Raw genomic sequence first — 20,826 nt, forward strand, 5'->3', positions numbered from 1 at the left:
AAAGTGCATCTGTCCATCATAAAAGTGCATCCGTCCATCATAAAAGTGCATCTATCCATCATAAAAGTGCATCCATCCATCATAAAAGTGCATCCGTCCATCATAAAAGTGCATCTATCCATCATAAAAGTGTCTCTGTCCATCATAAAAGTGCATCTATCCATCATAAAAGACCATCTATCAATCATAAAAGTGCATCTATCCATCATAAAAGTGCATCCATCCATCATAAAAGTGCATCTATCCATCATAAAAGAGCATCTATCCATCATAAAAGTGCATCCATCCATCATAAGAGTGCATCCATCCATCATAAAAGAGCATCTATCAATCATAAAAGTGCATCCATCCATCATAAAAGTGCATCCATCCATCATAAAAGTGCATCTGTCCATCATAAAAGTGCATCTATCCATCATAAAAGTGCATCCATCCATCATAAAAGTGCATCTGTCCATCATAAAAGTGCATCTATCCATCATAAAAGTGCATCCATCCGTCATAAAAGTGCATCCATCCATCATAAAAGTGCATCTATCAATCATAAAAGTGCAACTGTCCATCATAAAAGTGCATCTATCAATCATAAAAGTGCATCCATCCATCATAAAAGTGCATCCATCCATCATAAAAGTGCATCCATCCATCATAAAAGTGCATCATATTTTATTATATGATTAATATCATATTTTTAAATATGATGGTTTCATTATAAATATAGTGATTATCTCTAAGGTGAACACTCAACTTAATAAATTATTATTTACAATCTGAATCTAACCATGTCATGTCAACAAATGTTCAAGTGAGCCGTTTATGATCATGTTAAATATGGTGCCTTTCCCCCAATTACCATACTTTTACATATTCCGATGTTGAAAAACTGTTCCTTTGTTTCAAACATATGCAATACTTTTAGCTTTTACTTAAATCTACGACATTTAAAAAAAGCCCATCAAATATTAGATCGAATGAGCGCAGAATCAACTTTTCCCGTGATCGCGTCACGGATCAGACACATTTCCACGTGCATCGTGAAAAGCTGATGTTTTGGAAAGAGCTGAGGCAAGTGTTTGTGCCATCCAGTGGTTTAGAGGAAAATGAAATCAAAGGAGCATCTTACACCGTTGTACCCCTTTCGTTCAAATGCAAATAATTATTGCAAATTATACAATTAGTGTATAGAAATAAAACCGAAAAGGGGTGTGCTGTAGCCTATGTTTTGGATTCACTAAAAAGAACCGGTTCAGGAATCTCGGTCGCGCGTGTCCCGAGCTGAACTCGTTCTGTCATGTAAACATCTTTTGTGTGGCTTGTTCATGTTCATCAACATAATAATTGAAGCCTTTTGCTATATTGAAATCTATAGCTTGTTAAAGCTGCGAGAACATCCCGGTTTTTTTGTGAGACTGACTGGTCTCGACACGTTCAAAACTAGTCCTCAGTTCTGATACAGCTTGTGCTGCAAGAAGAAAACAGCTGGATATAAGAACACGTGTAACCATTCTTTGTGTGCTGTTGTTCACACGGACAGTGGCTCATCCTACCCCGACAGAGATTCCTGAAGCGTGTTGCGGTCTGGCCAGCAGAGTTAGTTATACGCTTTGCACATTCATATTTCTGTCTGGAGTGGAGAAGATCTTGCATGTTCCTGCGTGATTTATATTATAGCATAACGAAGAACTTTATAACAATCCTGTTGTGCTCGAAACGACTGAGCTTTTCCTCAGACTTCTCCAGGAACGGATTCCTGCGAGTCATTCGTGTGTGAAAACAAAGGTAAGGGATTTTGTCCGATACTGTAGTTTTACTTCTTTTCTTTGGGGTTGATATCATATTTTGGTTCCTCAAAGAACCTTTTTAACCATTTTAATAATCTGAAGAGAATTCCCAGAACATGTGCAATGGAAAGATTCCCGAGGTTAACGGTTCTGATGCCAATAAAGAAGCTTATTGTTTTGAAGAGTGTAGGCTATATGTGGGGTTGACTGGTTGTTTCTAAATGGAAAGTTTGTTTAGAAATTAATGTTTTCATCATCTACCCAGCCTTATGTCACCCAGAACTAGGGCTCGGTATAAATGTTCTCATTTTGAAGAACCAATATCGATTCTTAAATTCCAATAACTGACCAGTTGATGAATGAACATATTTTTTTTATCGTGTCTCCCATCCAATAAATCGCAATAAGCTTTGTGATTTGTTACTTCTGATATGAAACTCAGTTTCACTTTCAAATTCGGTCCATTTTATTACGAAATTCTAACAAAATACCGTTTTCGCGCGCTTTAATGTGACGTGACCCATCGCGGTATCGCCTCAGCTGTTGAAAGATAACCGGACAAACTGTGTTGCCATATTGGGTCGACGATTTCCATCCCAAAAGCTCACTAAAACTCGCCCAATCCAAGGAAAAAACGCCAATGGCAATCAAGTTATTTTTTTATCTCCTTAACACAAAATAAAATAAAAAATATCCCTGGAAAACGGACCAAAACAGGTCAAATACAGTCATCCATGACTAAATCCAAGTGGGAACTGTTAAAATCACGAAATTAGCCGATGACTTTAACCCATGGAAAAACACATGCATCATTTTCAAACTTCAACAATAGGCAGGGCTGGACTGGGGCTAAAATTCGTCCCTGGCAAACCCAGCCCATCCGGCCCATGAGTTCTCCGTGAATGTTTTTGCTGAGGTTAGGGCCTTAAAATTGGGACAGTAATAATAAAACTAGGACAGGGACAAATAATGATGGATATTATCGAATTTACTGCAAATGCAGATAAACTTAGTATTGCACTTTTGTCACTTGAAATGAAATATACTTTACTGTCCCTTGAAGGGAAATTCGAGATGGACTCAATAGCCAGCTCTTTAACAAACCCGATACATTATAAAATTGTACACAATAATCATTCACACCATACATACCATGCACATAAAAATATGTAGAACGTTACTAATCCATATTCAACAATCTGATTGATACGGGCACAAAATAATTTTTTAACCTGTGCAGTTTATAACGGAGAACTCTATACCTTCATAACATGGATAAAGTACATGAGTTGGGTCACTTAAAATCCTTTTTGCCTCATTTAGAGTGCATTGCTGATACAGAGTCTGAATACGGTGATAGTCTTTCAGTCTGATCATTTTCATCGAAATTCAATAATATTCATTATCTTTTCAATATCATTATCATTATTTTGATTTATCAGAGAGATTATCAAACTAGGAAGACAGGCCATATCTGATGACACTTTCTAGTGCAGACTGATAAAAGAGGGACATGATTTTCTTATCAACTCCATTAAACCGCAGTCTTCGTAAAAAATACAATCTCTGGTGAAGTCTTTTACACACCCAATCAACATGCGTGACTTGACAGTAAAGCACTGATTTTGAGCTAGGATGCAGGAAAGTAAATGTACTGCTTTTAAATTCTAGTCATTCCAAACCTGTATGACTTCCGTCAAACACAATAGACAAAAGATATTTTGAAGAATGTTGGCAACCAAACCATAGGCTACCATTGAATATTGTATGGACAAAAAAAAACAGCCTCAAATGATTTTCTTTTATGTTACACAGAAAGAAATTGACATTGGGTGAGTAAACAATCACATTTTTGGGTTGAACTACCCCTTTAAAAACAATAATTTTTTCAAGAGTTAACACCTAATTTATGAAAGACACTGATATCTATCTTTCATGATGTTCTCATTGAAATAACATTTAGTGAAATTTCATTAGATCTAAAAGTTCATAAAACTTTTAAAGAGAAAAAAGCTTTGTCCTTAATTCATGGGATCCAGGCTTTAAAGCTGTTTTGTTGAATTATCCTTTAATTAACCTAATGACGTTTTAACTGAGTTTAACTGTAGGCCAGTTTCATTTAACTGTAAGATCATGGTAGTCACAGGTTAAACCATGTTTTCTCATTACCATGGGTATATGGTTTCTACAATAAATAAATAATAATAAACTATTGAACATGTCGAAAATACGAAAACAGCCTCTATAAAAGTGATTTATATTCCGCAATATTTAATGTAAGTAATAATAGCAACATTTTTAATAAATACATTTCCTCCAAAACACCATATTTCTTCACTGGTAGTAGCTGCAAGGAAAATTGGTGTGCGGATATTCTGCTTTTTGCGGTTTCCCATGCGCTCAAATAAAAAATAGCGCCTAATATGGACACAGTTTATGAATATGGAGGAGGGGAGGTCTGTCTCGCTTTGGCCTGTCAATTCAGACAATTTAAGACAAACAATGGGCCGCTGTCCCCGCATGATGGGCCAGTCAGTGGCAAACCCCCCCAATTTAATTCCAGACAGAACTACAATAACGTTACGTCTTTCGTGAAGTACGTAACGCAGAGCTTAACACGGTCATAATGGAATAATGGTTGATTCAAACCTCTTTGTTTAAAAGGTTTAAAAGGTGCTGGGGCCTGTTTCAGTAAGGAGGTTCAACCAACTCTGAGTTGACTTACCCGGAGTTTTGGGTTTCAGAACAGCTGAATTGAGCTGGTCCAATCAACTCTGAGTAGACTGACTCTGAGTTAAGCACATGCACCCCAACTATGAAAAGCCACGATCAATGGAGCTCCGAAATTACGATTCACCATGGCAACAGCACCCGACAAAAAGACGTTTGCATACTTACATAAGTTTAATTCTTAATTAGTTTAATTACGTTTAATTTTCATGGTATCCAAAAAGCAAGAAAAGATGAATAAATATAGAGAAATGTATTTAACAGCTGTGGTTATGGCATATATCTCGGACTACCATCTGGCAGCATTCTTCCATTCCACACAATAATCCTTTTTCAGAAAGTGTGAATTTGAGTGTCAGCAATGCGTCCAACCACTGGAAATCCTAAAGGAAATACTACTAGGTTTATCAAGTGAACGTCAGGATCCTTCCTGTATAAAAGGACATGCCATTTGTGTCACTTTGACAGTGTCCTCATGATGAAAATATGAGCAATGAATGAATGTTCCTGCACTGCAAAAAATGCTTTTCTTACTTTGTATTTTTGTCAAGTGGCAGATCATATAACTTGTTTTAAGTGAACTTTGCTTTCTTTAGATTTAGATTTAATTGATAATTTTTTGATATTTGTACTTGAAATACGACAAAAATGCAAAGCATTTGTGCAGTTTGAATGAATGAATGAATTAAGTATTTAAACGCTTTAAAAAGGGGAGGAGATCGAAATAAACTCTGGGTTTACCGAAGAAAACCTGCTCCTGACCAGGTTAGGTTCACAGAGTAAGTGACCCTGGTAACTGACTCTGAGTATAAGTTACCTCTCTTTCAGAAACTGGCTTGACTTACCCCGCTTTCTCGGGTTTGACATACCTCCCATTCTGAGTTTCCCTCATTTCAGGATTAACATACTCAGAGTTTTTACTTAACCTCCTTTCTGTCAGGGGCGTCGCCAGAAGGTTGTTTCAGGGGTGGCCAGGTAAGACCGAGTGATTGTACTGGGATGGCCAAATTCTTTTTACTACTGACTGTGACTTGCTGTACCAAAGCAAATTCTATAGAAATTATAGATCACAAACAAACAAAAATAATTTAAAATTGTCAATTTATTTACAATGTCATGCAAAATAAGGAAAATATGTATTCTGATAATTTTAGGGAAAAAGCTTAAATTATTTCACACATGAACAAAGTGTAGACAGTCTTTCCCTGCTTTGTCTGTACTCTCAAACGTGTTATGCTTATTGTCCTTTGCTAACCAAACATTTGCCCTAAGAAAACAGGCTATCAAGTAACATTACAAAAATAGAAAAGTTACAAAATTGAAACAACATAGAAGTTTGTAAACAAACAAAAAAAGAAACTATAGCCTTGCAATGGCCAATCAGAGGTGTTGAAGTTAGAATCCACTCAGCGCTGGAGTTTTTGCCCAGTGCCGAGTTCTGCACATGCGCTAATACTCTCTTAAAGTGTAGACATATTTCAGCTTCACTGATTAACCCTTAATCGTCCCTTGGGCTCCAGCTGACCCCACTGGACTTTTCCTCCATTTTTTAAAAGTGTTCCCTTCATCTCAGGGCCATGAGACTCTGTGACTTTTCCTAAATAATCGATCTAAACATGCACAAAAATCTGGGCTTGATTTGGTTGTTCTAAAGGTGTGTAAAAAAAATTTTACCGTTTAAGTCCCTCGGGGTCAGATTGACCCCACATTGAAAATGAATGGGAAAGTGTAAAAAATAAAAAAAAATCACTTTTTTTGTCAAATATTTTTTTACTAAATCCAGTATAAATCTGAAAATTTCCACATTTATATCAAGGTCTGGTCCTAGAGCATAAACACAAAGTAGAACGAACTTTCTGTCTCATACACACGCACACACACACACACACACACACACACACACACACACACACACACACACACACACACACACACACACACACACACATGTGTGTGACTGCAACAGAGAGCATTTTTATAGAAACTGGCAAATAAAATCAACAAAACTGGCATAAATCTGAAAGATTTTCATACATAAATGAAGTACTAATACTAGAGCACAAATGCAACATGGAACAAGCATGTTCACTCACACACACACACACACAGGTGTCTGGAGCATTTTTTTGGATTTGGCAATGAATGGGAAAATGTAAAAAATGCTTTTTTTTTCACTATGTTTGTAAAAAAAAATCAACTAAATCCAGTATAAATCTGAAAATGTCTACATTTATATCAAGATCTGGTCCTAGAGCATAAACACAAAGTGGAACGAACTTTCTGTCTCATACACACACACACACACACACACACACACACACACGTGTGTGACTGCAACAGAGAGCATTTTTATAGAAACTGGCAAATAAAATAGACAAAACTGGCATAAATCTGAAAAAATTCCATACATAAATGAAGGACAAATACTAGAGCACAAATGCAACATGGAACAATCATGAGAAAGAGAGGGAAAAGGGCAAATAAAAGAAAGATGAAAGGCAGCTTAACTTTTGCATAACTTCCCTATGGACCTCTAGTGGATAATGTGGTCATTGCACTCTTTCTCTCTTTAACTATAATTCCTAAAGTTTTTCCACAAACCTACAGATGGCGGTATTCTATCCCTAACACATAGAGCAATGTCCAAAAACTATTTATATTTATTTAAGATCATCATTCAAGTGATTTTTTCATAAAAAAATGATTTTTAATGAGCCAATTTATGACATAGTTAAGTATTTCCTTATGCAATCGCTTATGCAAAAGTTTGGGGTCTATCTGAGCCCAAGGGACTCAAACGTAAACCCTACTTGAGGGACGATTAAGGGTTAATATAACAGAACTTTGTGAGATCACGTTCATTGAATGAGTGACAGCTTTTAGTGATTATAAAGGGAGCGCTCTTTGCATGCTGTCTAGGCGATAAAAAGATTATTAACAGGCCTATGACATATTCAGAATTTAAATAATACTTTTGTTTTCTATTCTTGACAATATTTTTGTATCGAAATCAGGCTAATATAAACGTCAGGAAAACATGAGTCCTGGGTGCATTTCAATATCCATAAATCTCTGGATATTTGGTAAGTTGTAACGAACACAATATCAACTCCAAACCTTTAGGTTAAACGGATAATATGTTTTTTTTTTTACTTGTGTAAAATCCAATCATGCAGCAGCTCTTCTGCAACTCAGTCCCGGCTAAGGGGGCGTGTTCCGGCTGTAAAAGTGTCGGCGATGCATTCATTTGTTTCTGCTAAGGAAACATTCGCATTACCTCAACTTTAACAAACTTTCCCAAAAAGGCAGGAAAAACTTAGGTAAATAACATTGTCTTTCCTAACCTGATCATCATCGTATCCTCTTGCGTTGCTCACTCGTGCTGAACTTGAAATATTACCGCTCGCTTCTGGAGGTCTGTGCACAAACCACAGTGCCAAACCGCTTCACCAGAAACCAGTCCTTCCAGAAAAATGCGGCTTTTTTTTGTGATTGTTGCGGGCAAAAATCCTTGATTATGCGGCACGTTTTCTTAAAAAATGCGATGAAAAATGTGGGATTTTTATGCGATAAAATTGCGGGAACTTGCAAAAACTGCGGTTTGATGAGAAAGCACTACATCACAGAAAGTGCTGGAATATTTAAGTTCTCATCTTGTTTTATTGAAGACCTTATGGCTCAAATTTACAAAACATTTAGTCAATCAAGTTCTGTAGCTTTACAAAAGGAATATGCTACAACTTCTGAAAAAATGAATAAATAACTTCCTGTTTTACAGATGTCGCTATACAAAACAGACATTTGAGTGCTTCCAATGCACAAAGTGCAATCTCTTAAAGGGTTAGTTCACCTAAAAATGAAAATTCTGTCATTAATGACTTCCCTTTATGTTGTTGGACACAAATTAAGATATTTTAGTTGAATTCCGATGGCTCAGAAAGGCCTCCATTGGCACAATGTACACTCTCAAGACCCATAAAAGGCACTAAAGACGTCGTTACAAAGTCCATCTCACTACAGTGGTTCTACAATAACTTTATGAGGCGACGATAATAGTTATTTTGTGCAAAAAAAACTAAATAACGACTTATATAGTGATGACTGATTTCAAAACACGGCATCATGAAGCTTTGAATCATCGAGTCGATTCATGATTCGGATCGCGTGTCAAACTGCTGAAATACGTGACTTTGGCGATCCAACCCGCTGAATCGACTCATTGATTCATAACGCTTCAAACCGCTGAATCAACTCATTGATTCATAACGCTTCAAACCGCTGAATCGACTCATTGATTCATAACGCTTCAAACCGCTGAATCGACTCATTGATTCATAACGCTTCAAACCGCTGAATCAACTCATTGATTCATAACGCTTCAAACCGCTGAATCAACTCATTGATTCATAAAGCTTCAAACCGCTGAATCAACTCATTGATTCATAACGCTTCAAACCGCTGAATCGACTCATTGATTCATAACGCTTCAAAGCTGTGTTTTGAAATCAGTCAGCACACAGGGAAACTGCTTTGCTCTTTTGCTGTTATTTTTGTTGGCCAATGGGAGTTTGTGCTTCATCATGGTTTCACCGGTATCTATGGTTTCTCCACGGGGTTTGAAGCTTTTCGATGACGTTCGCGTCGGGTAATCACGTCACTTCAAAACGTTCCCATGGCAATAGGCGGAAATGGCGGCTCTTGTGTGAAGTAAACGAAAATTTTTCAACTTTCTGCTAATATATATGACTTTTTTTGCAACGAAAATGCGGGGATTATGAAATCATGATAGCCCCGAATATTTTGCACACGGAAATAGGCAATTTATGCGGCGAAAGTGCGGCGTATTTGAAAAAATGCGGCCCCCGCATGAATATGCGGACTTTGGCTGATTATGCGTTAAATCACGCGATCGCATAATCGCGTTTTTCTGGAGGGACTGAGAAACCCTGCCCTGCAGCTCATTTCATTCGTTAAGGTTACAGTGACGGGTAGGTTTAGGGATCAGTGTTTGGTCAGTACTGTGATTGAAATGACCAATAAAATCATAAATCATCGAGCTGTTCAGAATAGCGCAGACTGTTTGTGTCAGAGCGGCGAAGTAAAAGTCCCATGGCCACCCCTTAGCTACGCCCCTGGCTGAAGTTACCCTTTAAGCGCAAGTCGACCGCCGGAAGCTAGTTATTTTAGTGTGGAGCAGTTATATGATGGATGGATGCACTTTTATGGACTTCAAAAACGACCTAACCGACCATTCACCGCCATTATAAAGCTTGGAAGAGCCAGGACTTATTTAATATAACTCTGAAAGAAGACTGTTATACATCTATGACTTGAGGGAGAGGAAATCATGGGCTAATTTAAAATTTTGGGTGAACTATTCCTTTAATGTTTTAACGGTATACATAGGCTACACTTTCGTTTAAATGCAAATAATACAAATAAAACCAGATCTCGGTCGCGCCGTATCCCGAGCGGAACTCGTTCTGGCATGTGAATATCTTTTGTGTGGCTTGCTCATGTTCACAAACATATAATTAAACAGTGCCTTTTTCTATATTAAAATGCAATGTTAGCATGTTAAAGCTGTGAGAACATTCCGTTTTTGTGACTGTCTGTTTGACTGGCCAGTCTTGGCATGTTCAAAACTAGTCCTCAGTTCTGATACAGCTTGTGATGCAAGAAGAAAACAGCTGGATATAAGAACACGTGTAACCATTTTGTTGTGTGCTGTTGTTCACACGGACAGTGGCTCATCCTACCCCGACAGAGCTGAAGCGTGTTATGCGGTCTGGCCAGCAGAGTTAGTTATAAGCGTTGCACATTCATATTTCTGTCTGGAGTGGAGAAGATCTTGCATGTCCCTGTGTGATTTATATTAGCGTAACGAAGAACTTCATAAAAGTTCATAACTGTTGTTCTTGAAACGACTGAGCTTTTCCTCAGATTTCTCCAGGAACGGATTCCTGCGAGTCATTCGTGTGGGAAAAGGTAAGGGATTTTGTCCGATGCTGTAGTTTTACTTCTTTTCTTTGGGGTTGATATCATATTTTGGTTCCTCAAAGAACCTTTTTAAACATTTTAATAATCTGAAGAGAATTCCCAGAACATGTGCAATGGAAAGATTCCCGAGGTTAACGGTTCTGATGCTAATAAAGAAGCTTATTGTTTTGAAGTGTGTGTGTGGGTTTGACTGGTGGTTTCTAAACGGAAAGTTTGTTTAGAAATTAATATTTTCATCATCTACCCAGCCTTAGGCTACGTCACTCAAAACTAGGGCTGGGTAAAAATATTCTCATTTTGAAGAACCAATATCGATTCTTAAATTCCAAATAACTGACCAGTTGATGAATCGTGTCTCCCATCCAATAAATCGTAATAAGCTTTGTGCTTTGTTACCTATGATATGAAACTCAGTTTCACTTTCAAATTCTGTCCATTTTATTACGAAATTCTAACAAAAGACCGTTTTCACGCGCTTTAATGTGACTTGAAGCGGCGCGTGAACCGATCAGCTATTGAAAGATAACCGGACGGTGTTGCCAGGTCGACGATTTCCATCCCAAAAGCTCACTAAAACCACCCCAATCCAAGAAAGAAAACGAAAGAACTTGAACTATGAAAAGCCACGATCAATGGGGCTCCGAAATTATGATTCACCATGGCAACAGCACCCAACAAAAAGACTGAATTATGAATTATAAAGTTTAATTCATAATTCGTTTAATTACGTTTAATTTTCATGGTATCCAAAAGGCAAGAAAATATTAATAAATATAGATAAATGTATTTAACAGCTGTGGTTATGGCATATATCTCTGACTACCATCTGGCAGCATTCTTCCATTCCACACAATAATCGGTTTTCAGAAAGTGTGAATTTGAGTGTCAGCAATGCGTCCAACCACTGGAAATCATAAAGGAAATACTATTAGGTTTATCAAGTGAACGTCAGGATCCTTCCTGTATAAAAGGACATGCCATTTGTGTCACTTTGACAGTGTCCTCATGATGAAAATATGAGCAATGAATGAATGTTCCTGCACTGCAAAAAATGCTTTTCTTACTTTTTAATTTTGTCAAATGCAGATCATTTAACTTGTTTTTAAGTAAACTTTGCTTACTTTAGATTTATATGTAATGTATATATTTTGATATTTGTACTTGAAATACGACAAAAATCCTCAGTAAGAAAAGCATTTGTACAGTTGAATGAATGAATAAAGTATTTAAACACCGCTGGTGCTTTAAAAAGGGTGAAGATGGACAGGAGACATGGATATTTGATTTTAATTCAAGTCATTGATTCAACTGTGCTCTTAGAGTTAGTTATATTTATAAAGAGTCTTCGAGTCAGAGGTGTAATCCATGTTTTGAGAGTTCACTCTCCCGCTCATTTCCTGTATATTTATGCCACTTTGGCATAGCGATCACTTGAATATCCAGCTACAAGTTCGTGAATCATGAATGAGTGTGTCTGCCGGCTGATCACCGATTGGCTAAAAGTGCGTGCTCGTAGGCGACGTCACCACCAACGCCAGCTGACTCTACGCTGGGCCTGTGTGTTTAGTAATGTCATGATGACTGGTTTTATGGAGTACATGCACACTTGAGTTTGTTATTAACCAATTAGACGATAAAATGTAGATGTTTGAAAACCGCCAAATTGACCCCAAACCAGCCCAAATTTTGTCCACCCGCCCAAGCTCGTTTTTACCCGCACAATCAAATTCAAAACCGCCCAATTGGGGGGAACCCGCTGGTTGTGACTAGAGCTGCAACTAACGATTATTTTTTCTGTCGACTAATCTAGCCAGCTAATCTAACAATTGTTTTTTTCTGTTAGCCGACTAATCTAGCGATTATTGTTCCGTTTAGCCGGCTAATCTAACGATTATTTTATTTAATTTTTTTCTATTAGTCAACTAATCTAACAATTATTTTTCCCGCTTAGCCGACTAATCTAACGATTATTTTTCCTATTAGCCGACTAATCTAGCAATTATTTTTTCTATTAGCAGACTAATCTAGCGATTATTTTTCCGTTTAGCCGGCTAATCTAACGATTATTTTATTTAATTTTTTTCTATTAGTCGACTAATCTAACATTTATTTTTCCCGCTTAGCCGACTAATCTAACGATTATTTTTCCTATTAGCCGACTAATCTAACAATTGTTTTTTTCTGTTAGCCGACTAATCTAGCGATTATTGTTCCGTTTAGCCGGCTAATCTAACGATTATTTTATTTAATTTTTTTCTATTAGTCGACTAATCTAACAATTATTTTTCCCGCTTAGCCGACTAATCTAACGATTATTTTTCCTATTAGCCGACTAATCTAGCAATTATTTTTTCTATTAGCAGACTAATCTAGCGATTATTTTTCCGTTTAGCCGGCTAATCTAACGATTATTTTATTAAATTTTTTTCTATTAGTCGACTAATCTAACATTTATTTTTCCCGCTTAGCCGACTAATCTAACGATTATTTTTCCTATTAGCCGACTAATCTAACAATTGTTTTTTTCTGTTAGCCGACTAATCTAGCGATTATTGTTCCGTTTAGCCGGCTAATCTAACAATTATTTTATTTAATTTTTTTCTATTAGTCGACTAATCTAACAATTATTTTTCCCGCTTAGCCGACTAATCTAACGATTATTTTTCCTATTAGCCGACTAATCTAGCAATTATTTTTTCTATTAGCAGACTAATCTAGCGATTATTTTTCAGTTTAGCCGGCTAATCTAACAATTATTTTATTAGATTTTTTTTCTATTAGTCGACTAATCTAACAATTATTATTTCCGCTTAGCCGACTAATCTAACAATTATTTTTTCCACTTAGCCGACTAATCTAACGATAATTTTTTCTATTAGCCGACTAATCTAACGATTATTTTTCCAGATTCATCCGATGATTCTTTTTTACTGATTATTGTATTTCAAAGAGGGTAGTGAATTTGTATATTATTTTAACATGAAATCAATGAATGATGACAATATGAATTGTATTTCAGGAAGGGTCGTGTACTTAAACCATTTTATAATGAAATATATGAACACAAGAAGCATTTTAAACATTATGTATAACTAATGATCCTATTCATCATAAAATGTATACAGAGTAGGCCTAATTAGGAAATGTTGTTTACTATAATAGTTGAGTATGATTTACTTGTTGATTTGTGTCAATAGTAAACAAAAATGCACTTACAGGAGCTTTCAGCAGTGTTACTGTATAACTAGTCGTCTATTTAGAAGATATACATGTGCATAAACAACGACTAAAGCTGCCAGAAGCTTTTGCCCAAACTTCAAAGACATTTAAATGATTAAAACTAGAGGCATATCTTAACTTTAATGTAACTTTAATCATGTAAACTACCTATATACAGCATGTTATTATGCATGTGTGTTTGGGACAGAGGGGAACCCGGCCGCATTTGCAGCAGATATATGCAGCCCATAATAAATAAAAGCATGAGACGTACTGGGGTCGGAGAAGAACACCGGAAAATGTGACCAAATAGACAATATTCATCTGTATTTGCAATACACGCGCCACGGTTAAGCTGCGCGAGACGAACACTGGCAGTGTGAAAGCCCAATTTACAGAGCGAACAAAGCACAGTTTTACTCGGCTTCTGTTTAAAGTACTCCCACACTTTTGAATGTCGCGGTCTGGCTTTATATGATAAATGATCATTTTCACTATGCCCAGGAGCAGAAGCCGCCATTATTCTAGATCTGTTAGGACACGGTGTTCTATTCTAGAACGTAAATAATGTGACGCAGACGCGTCGACGCATGTCAAATGTATTTCCGTCATCGATGACGTTGACGCGTCGTTGCAGCCCTAATTGTGACTAGAACCGCAGCAGACGGAAGTGAGCCAAAATCTCAGAATAAAATATCAATAAATAAATGTGCTACTTACCAGATTGTTTTATTAACATCTACACCTACCCCAACACTAAACCTACCCTTACGGTACAGATCCACTTTTGTGACTGGTGTTGTGACGCTTCCCCTCATGTGTACGTTGATGGGCGTTCCTCAAGTTTACCGCTATGGCCGTGATTTTGAGCCAGCGGGGAATGAAAAACAAAGGACCCGCGAGAGACTTCGCCCAGTCTCTATTTGCTCTACTTATATTGGAAAGTCGCGTTGCGTTCAACGGATTCATTTGCATAAAGATGGGCATCGGCTAGCTTTTTTGACGCGCAGCTTTTTTTCAAATGCAGCGCCGCCTTCCCGGGATGCTTTGCGGGCGCGTTACAGTCACTTGACGTCACCCATAGGAATAAAGTGGAGTGCGGCGCGACAGAAGTAGCGCACGAACATGTGGATCCACACCCTTAAGCATTGTTTATATTTTGGCCTAGCTCCGCATCGCGAGTCTCCACTGACTGCACGCGCTCCTCTCCAAATGGACGAGGCGTTTATACTTGACGCGCTCGCCGTTGTGCTATTCTTTGAAACGACAGAGGGCGACTCTGAGTAATAGTTCTATAAACCATCAGGAAACAGTGGTGAGAAGAAGTAGAAGAATGCACACCGCCAAGCGAAATGGGGTCTCGCACACTCAATGCGCACTACCGCCCACTCCGCGATGACGTAATTTTTGCCGCGCGCACCCTCGCGCTCTTGCGGACGCATCGTGTATAAACAAGGCTTTATGATAGGCTACAGATCCACTTTTGCGGCACAATCCACTTTATTCCTATGGGTGACGTCAAGCGACTGTAACGCACCCGCAAAGCATTCCGGGAAGGCGGCGCTGCATTTGGAAAAAAGCTGCGCGTCAAAAAAGCTAGCCGATGCCCATCTTTATGCAAATTAATCCGTTGAACGCGACGCGACTTTCCAATAGAAGTAGAGCACATGGAGACTGGGGGAAGTCTCTCGCGGGTCCTTTGTTTTTCATTCCCCGCTGGCTCAAACGCACGCCCATAGCGGTAAACTTGAGGAACGCCTATCAACATACACATGAGGGGAAGCGTCACAACACCACGCTCCAGTCGTGCCGCAAAAGTGTCCTAACTGCACGCGACGCGATAAGATTCCAGCGACAAGCAACTTGTCTGTCCACACCAGACGGGACTACGAGATGCGACAAATCAATCAAAAAACCACAGCCAATCAGAACAGCGTGTGGGCGGGCTCTAGTGGCAAGTGCACGGCACCAGAGATTAATCTTGACGGCACTCGTAAGGAAATGTATAAGTAGCCTACAATAATCAAATTCACTAACATTACACCGTTTAAACATGAATAAAATACATAATGAGTTACTAAAACAATCATAGAATAGACTTGTTTGTTCACAGTTTGAACGTTCTTGTTTCCAATTGTTTAATATTTCAAGATCTGAGGTGAATTATCCATTGTTGTTTTTAGTACGACTACGTTACAAAGCTGAGCACTAAATGATATTCAAAGTCAGATTACACACTTTTAACATTAAATAAAGCACATAAACATTCCCTGAGATCATGTTTTGTGTTGTTGTTCCAGCCGTGATAGAAATAGAAACCACTTCTAAAATAGATTCATTGCGTGTCGCCGTCGCGGCTGGTAAGGAAAAAAACTTTAATTAACATGGAAAAGACTCCTTTTATCGTGTGTCGTCGCGTGTAGCTAGGACACGGTATTACACTAATGCAAATACAGTAATTAAATGACGCAATATTGATATGCGCATGCCCAGTGGCCGTAGCCCTTCTAGTTTTTACAGAATCTGGCAACACTGAGTACAAATTACCGAAATCCAATCAAGCCTCCTCCAGTTTCTCTTGAAGCCGATAGGGAAGTGACTTAAACTGCAGTTCATGGACTGGAGGCTCCAGAAGGAGCAGAATCTCATTGAGCTCATGTTAAAATGCCCAACTTTACAGCAGAAGAACACATGTTTACAGTCTGAGACAAACTGTGGTTTTGGTCTGTACGGCTAATTTTGCACTTCATGACGACTGTGAGGGGGGTGAATTATTTTATAACTCATTCGATTGCATTATATAAAGCCTTAATGTTCTGCATAATTAAGGGCGTGGCCACTTTGAGTGACAGGTGGATTGCCGTATGTCTGCTGTCTGTTAGTCACCATTAGCTCCGCCCACGTCCCGCCTCTTTGCCCATTTTCTGTTATCTGGGAGTGACGCTTTGCCAAGAGGACAGCGGCCGACTTTACGCTTCAACAGCTCTTGAACACTACGGGTGACGTCATGGACACTACGTCCATATTTTTCTTTACAGCCTATAACAGGGGTTTTCAAACTGGGGTCAGGGGACCCCTTAGAACCTTCTGGGGGTCCCCGGACCCCAGTTTGAAAACCGAAAATTTCGGAAAATAAAAAGACAAAGCAAAAATGGATAAAGTCGACCTAATATTCCAACTGTTTCATTTCTAAATGTTTCTCTCCTTTCTTGCCGTATACATTCCAGAATTGTACATGTTTGCTTTGTATCTTTATTGAGTTTCTCACTATAGTCCGCTTTATCTCGCTCACTGGGGTTGTAAGGCAGTATTCTTAACGCAGTACGTAAACTGCTTACATACATTTATTGTAAAAGTTGCTTATACAAATAATTTTTAATTGAAAATGTTCTTCTTCAGGTTTATGCATCCAACATTAATAGCCAATTTAAGTTGGGAAACAATATGTTGTATTTATAATGTCACACTATTTATCTAACAGTTTAAATGTTTTTGGATTTTTGGAAGGGGGTCCCTCATAAAGGTTACTCATTTTTGGGGGTCCTTGGCATCATAAAGTTAGAAAACCCCTGGTCTATGAATCAAATCCACATCAATAAAACATCTTGTAAACATGTCAGTTTTAGGTCATCTTTGTAGCTCAATATTTCACACTAAACTGTTGCAAGTCATATTTTACTCATTGGTTTCCCTGTTTCCCACAGGTTGAAAATGTCCGACTGTCCACCCCTTAACATCACCGACTCCATCAAGATCCTGCAAAAAGTCACTTCGATCCCCACCTTCATCCTGGGGGTCCTGGGAAACATATACGTCCTGGTGATGTTCTTCCGGCGTCCCAGAGCCGACTGGACCTACATGCACGTCTACATCACCAATATGGCCGTCGCCGACTGCGTTCTGTTGGTGTTCCTTCCCTTTAAGATTCACTATTACGACAAGCCATTGGAAGATAAATTAAAGGCACTGTGTAATTGTGTTTTGTGGGTTTATTACGTCAACACGTACGTGAGCATCTTCACGGTCACCGCGGTCAGTGTGGTGCGCTATGTGGCCATCAAGTATCCCATGAAGGCCAGGGCCATTTTCTCTCGTAGGAAAGCTCTGGTGGTTTGCGTGCTCATATGGGTCTTCGTTCTCTGCGTCAGCTTCGTTTACTTCTTGAAGGACTCTAGTAACGATAAGACTATGTGCTTCCAGAGGGTCAAGAGAAGCTTGTCGTTGCATTTCGTCTTGTTGTTGAGCATCGTTGGGTTCCTCTTGCCGTTCCTGGTCATACTGTACTGCTCCGTCAGGGTCATCTACACTTTGCGCTCGCAGTTGGACATTGGATCCCGTTCTGAAAAGATCCAATGCATGTGCATCATCGCGGCCAACTTCATTGTGTTTGTCATATGCTTTTTCCCGGTCCACTTGGGGTACTTGGTCAAATTTGTGGTGGAAAACGATTCGGCGAGAGCCTACAGCTGCGCCGATAAGCAGGCGGCGCACAACTTCCTGCACACCGCCTTTTGCTTTTCCAGCATGAACTGCGGCTTGGACTGCTTTAGCTATTTTTTTGCCACCAAAACCTCATGGAATATGTGCTGCACAAAGGGAAATGGAAAAAAAGAAGAGGAATTGAATTGTAACGGGGTTGCAGATTGAGCCAGCAAGCCTACTTAAAGGTGCACTATGTAACATTTTTCGCAGTAAAATATTCAAAAACCACTAGGCCAGTGTTGTATATTTTGTTCAATTGAATAATATCCCAAATGTTTCCAACTATTTGTAAATCATGAGATGCTATTTTACCCGAGGAAGGCGTGGCCTGTCGATGACATCACATCTGCGTTCCCCTCGGTTTCTGGTTTTATTCTGCAGAAACGCTTTACTCTCACTGCAGTGTGAACAAGTGTCATAGCAGCCGGCGAGAGACAACAGAGCTGCGTTACCTCATAGTCATGACCGGAAAAGCGGAAGTGGCGCCGGCGACTGGCATAATAAAAGTCCCGCTGCTCGTGAAGTGTGTGTTCCGCTCTTCTTATTAACAATCGCTCCAGGGGTTCCTCAGCTCCTCAACACTCGTCCTGCTCTGCTTCAGACTACAGTAACGTTAATAATCTCATCCATCAACATGATTTTTGCCCGAGTCCTATCCCGATTCTTTCCCACCGGCTGTGAGCTGAAGACCACATGTCCCAAGATTCTGCGCTCAAACGTGGCGTCATCAAACTACGCCTTTGTTTTGAATAGGCGACCTCTAGCGGACGGAAAAGTTACATAGTGCAGCTTTAATTGTTATTTTTTATTATAAAGTGCTTTTGTGAAAATTGTGTAAAGGATTGCAATATTAAACTATGCTTTTGCAGTAATAAAAAATGAATGATTTACGTTAACTAACCAGTCTAGCGTTAATAAACTATAGGTTAGTTTAAGCTGTACAATGAGTAAAGTGTTTATCTTTCTACTCTGAACTGTTAAACTCAATGATGCAATTGTGGTTTCCTTAAAGGATTTGTTTTTTTGGAGTATATGTGATACCATTTTCCACGGATACCCAATTCCCAAACTATCCGTCCTAAATAGTATTCGAAAAAAGAATTAGCATGTCCCAAATCGTAGTATGTTGAAATGAGATACCCAGATGGTCTACTATTTCCGAAGTGCAGATCGACCAAAGGGGTAATCCAGCACCCCGAAAGCGTACCTTCCGTAGGGACAGCCATTGCTAATCCAAGCCATCACCTGCTGTTAGCATCCCATTGACTCCCATTCATTTTGGCGTCACTTTGACAGCTAATAACTTACATCTGAGGCGTTTAAAGACTCCATTTGTCCATTGTTTATGTCTAAAGAAACACGACAATGTATAAAAGGCTCCATTACCTTGTATCTTACACTATGTGTCCATTTCTTTATACTGTTTATGAGATCGACACACGGCTGATATTATATTGCGAGATGGACGAGGATTAGATTAGAACTACAAACGCGGATAAAAAGTGTTAAAAACTACAAACATGGCGGATGTGCGAGTCCGACGGTTAAGTAGAGAGGGTTAGATAAAGGGGTTTGAGGTTTGAGTGAGCAATTATCAGTATTTAACCTGACGAAAAGATATTAAATATTATCCACATTATACTTTTGGAATGATATATTTAAACTGCAAAACCATGAGGAGAATCTCCGAATTAAAGACCCACGAATGGCATATACCAACGTGCGACTACATTTCTCTCCGATACGGTAGGAAAATAAACGTTTTTTGTTGTTGTTTTTTTTTAATTGAATACAAAATTATATAAACAACAAAGGCAAATATACATTTTACAAGAGTAAATAGAGATTACAGGCTCAAACACAGTATAACTAATAAATTATTTAGAAAGGACAAAGAAAATAAATAAATAGAGTTGAGAGATCATAATTAACATGAATTTAAATAAAGCCAGAAAAAAATAAAAAATTAAGGGCAGAATCACAATAAATCAAATGATGCCAAAAGATAAAGCAGTTTCATAGCACTCTGACCTCTCATCTTATTAAGGGCTTTGGAAAAACATTTTAAGTCATTTTTAAATATAATAAGTAGTGGGGGGGATTTGAAGAATCTACATTTGTGGATGAAATATTTTGCTAATATTACAATGTTATTTAGCAAAAAAGAGTTAACACAGGAGTTTTTGGGTACTCCAAATAAAATATGATGTAAAGAAAAAACAAAACCAACAACAACCACCTCTTTTTTTATCAACCAGTCCTGAATTGATATCCAGAAGAGTTTGGAGAAATTACATAAGAAAAAGATATGATCAGTGTCTTCAGAGAGACTATCGCAAAAGGAACAGGGGACAATTTCTATATGGTAGGAAAAGAAACTGAATGTGGAGGATTTGAACTGTGACGATGATTGACAGGGCAGTTAAAACGGTGACGGGCTGCACGTAAAGCAACCGAGTCCGTTAAAGATGACGAAGTAGTATGTCTGTCCCAAAGCTTTTGCTACACACTCAAAAGTATGTACTTTTTCTTCACCAAAAGAGTACATACTTTTAGGTCGTAGTACTGGATTTTCCAACTGAACTGTGCCTCAGAGAAGCCGTTAATCTCAGCT

General features: G+C 38.5%; 2 protein-coding genes across 5 annotated transcripts in view; both read left to right on the forward strand.

The window, feature by feature from the left end:
• The window catches only part of tbxa2r (thromboxane A2 receptor), a 285,760-nt gene that overhangs the window by 69,623 nt on the left and 195,311 nt on the right, over positions 1 to 20,826 (forward strand). The window lies entirely within an intron of this gene.
• On the forward strand, positions 1,300 to 19,603 carry gpr35.1 (G protein-coupled receptor 35, tandem duplicate 1). Of its 3 annotated transcripts, none has more exons than XM_079808389.1 (2): positions 1,300 to 1,779; positions 17,435 to 19,603. In XM_079808389.1, exon 2 carries the CDS (start codon positions 17,442 to 17,444, stop codon positions 18,375 to 18,377), a length of 936 nt encoding a protein of 311 aa, XP_079664515.1. In that variant the 5' UTR covers positions 1,300 to 1,779; positions 17,435 to 17,441; the 3' UTR covers positions 18,378 to 19,603. The 3 variants fall into 3 exon arrangements, with proteins under 3 accessions (XP_079664515.1, XP_079664517.1, XP_079664516.1); XM_079808391.1 differs by lacking the exon at positions 1,300 to 1,779 and adding an exon at positions 3,601 to 3,613 and having other exon boundaries at positions 17,435 to 19,146; XM_079808390.1 differs by lacking the exon at positions 1,300 to 1,779 and adding an exon at positions 9,957 to 10,499 and having other exon boundaries at positions 17,435 to 19,146.

The sequence above is a fragment of the Gobio gobio genome (assembly GCF_949357685.1).
Source record: "Gobio gobio genome assembly, chromosome: 24".
NCBI classification, from domain to species: Eukaryota; Metazoa; Chordata; class Actinopteri; order Cypriniformes; family Gobionidae; genus Gobio; species Gobio gobio.

Bases quoted from the DNA above. Each gene is read 5' to 3' on its own strand.
- gpr35.1 (XM_079808389.1), top strand. From the start codon at position 17,442: ATGTCCGACTGTCCACCCCTTAACATCACCGACTCCATCAAGATCCTG.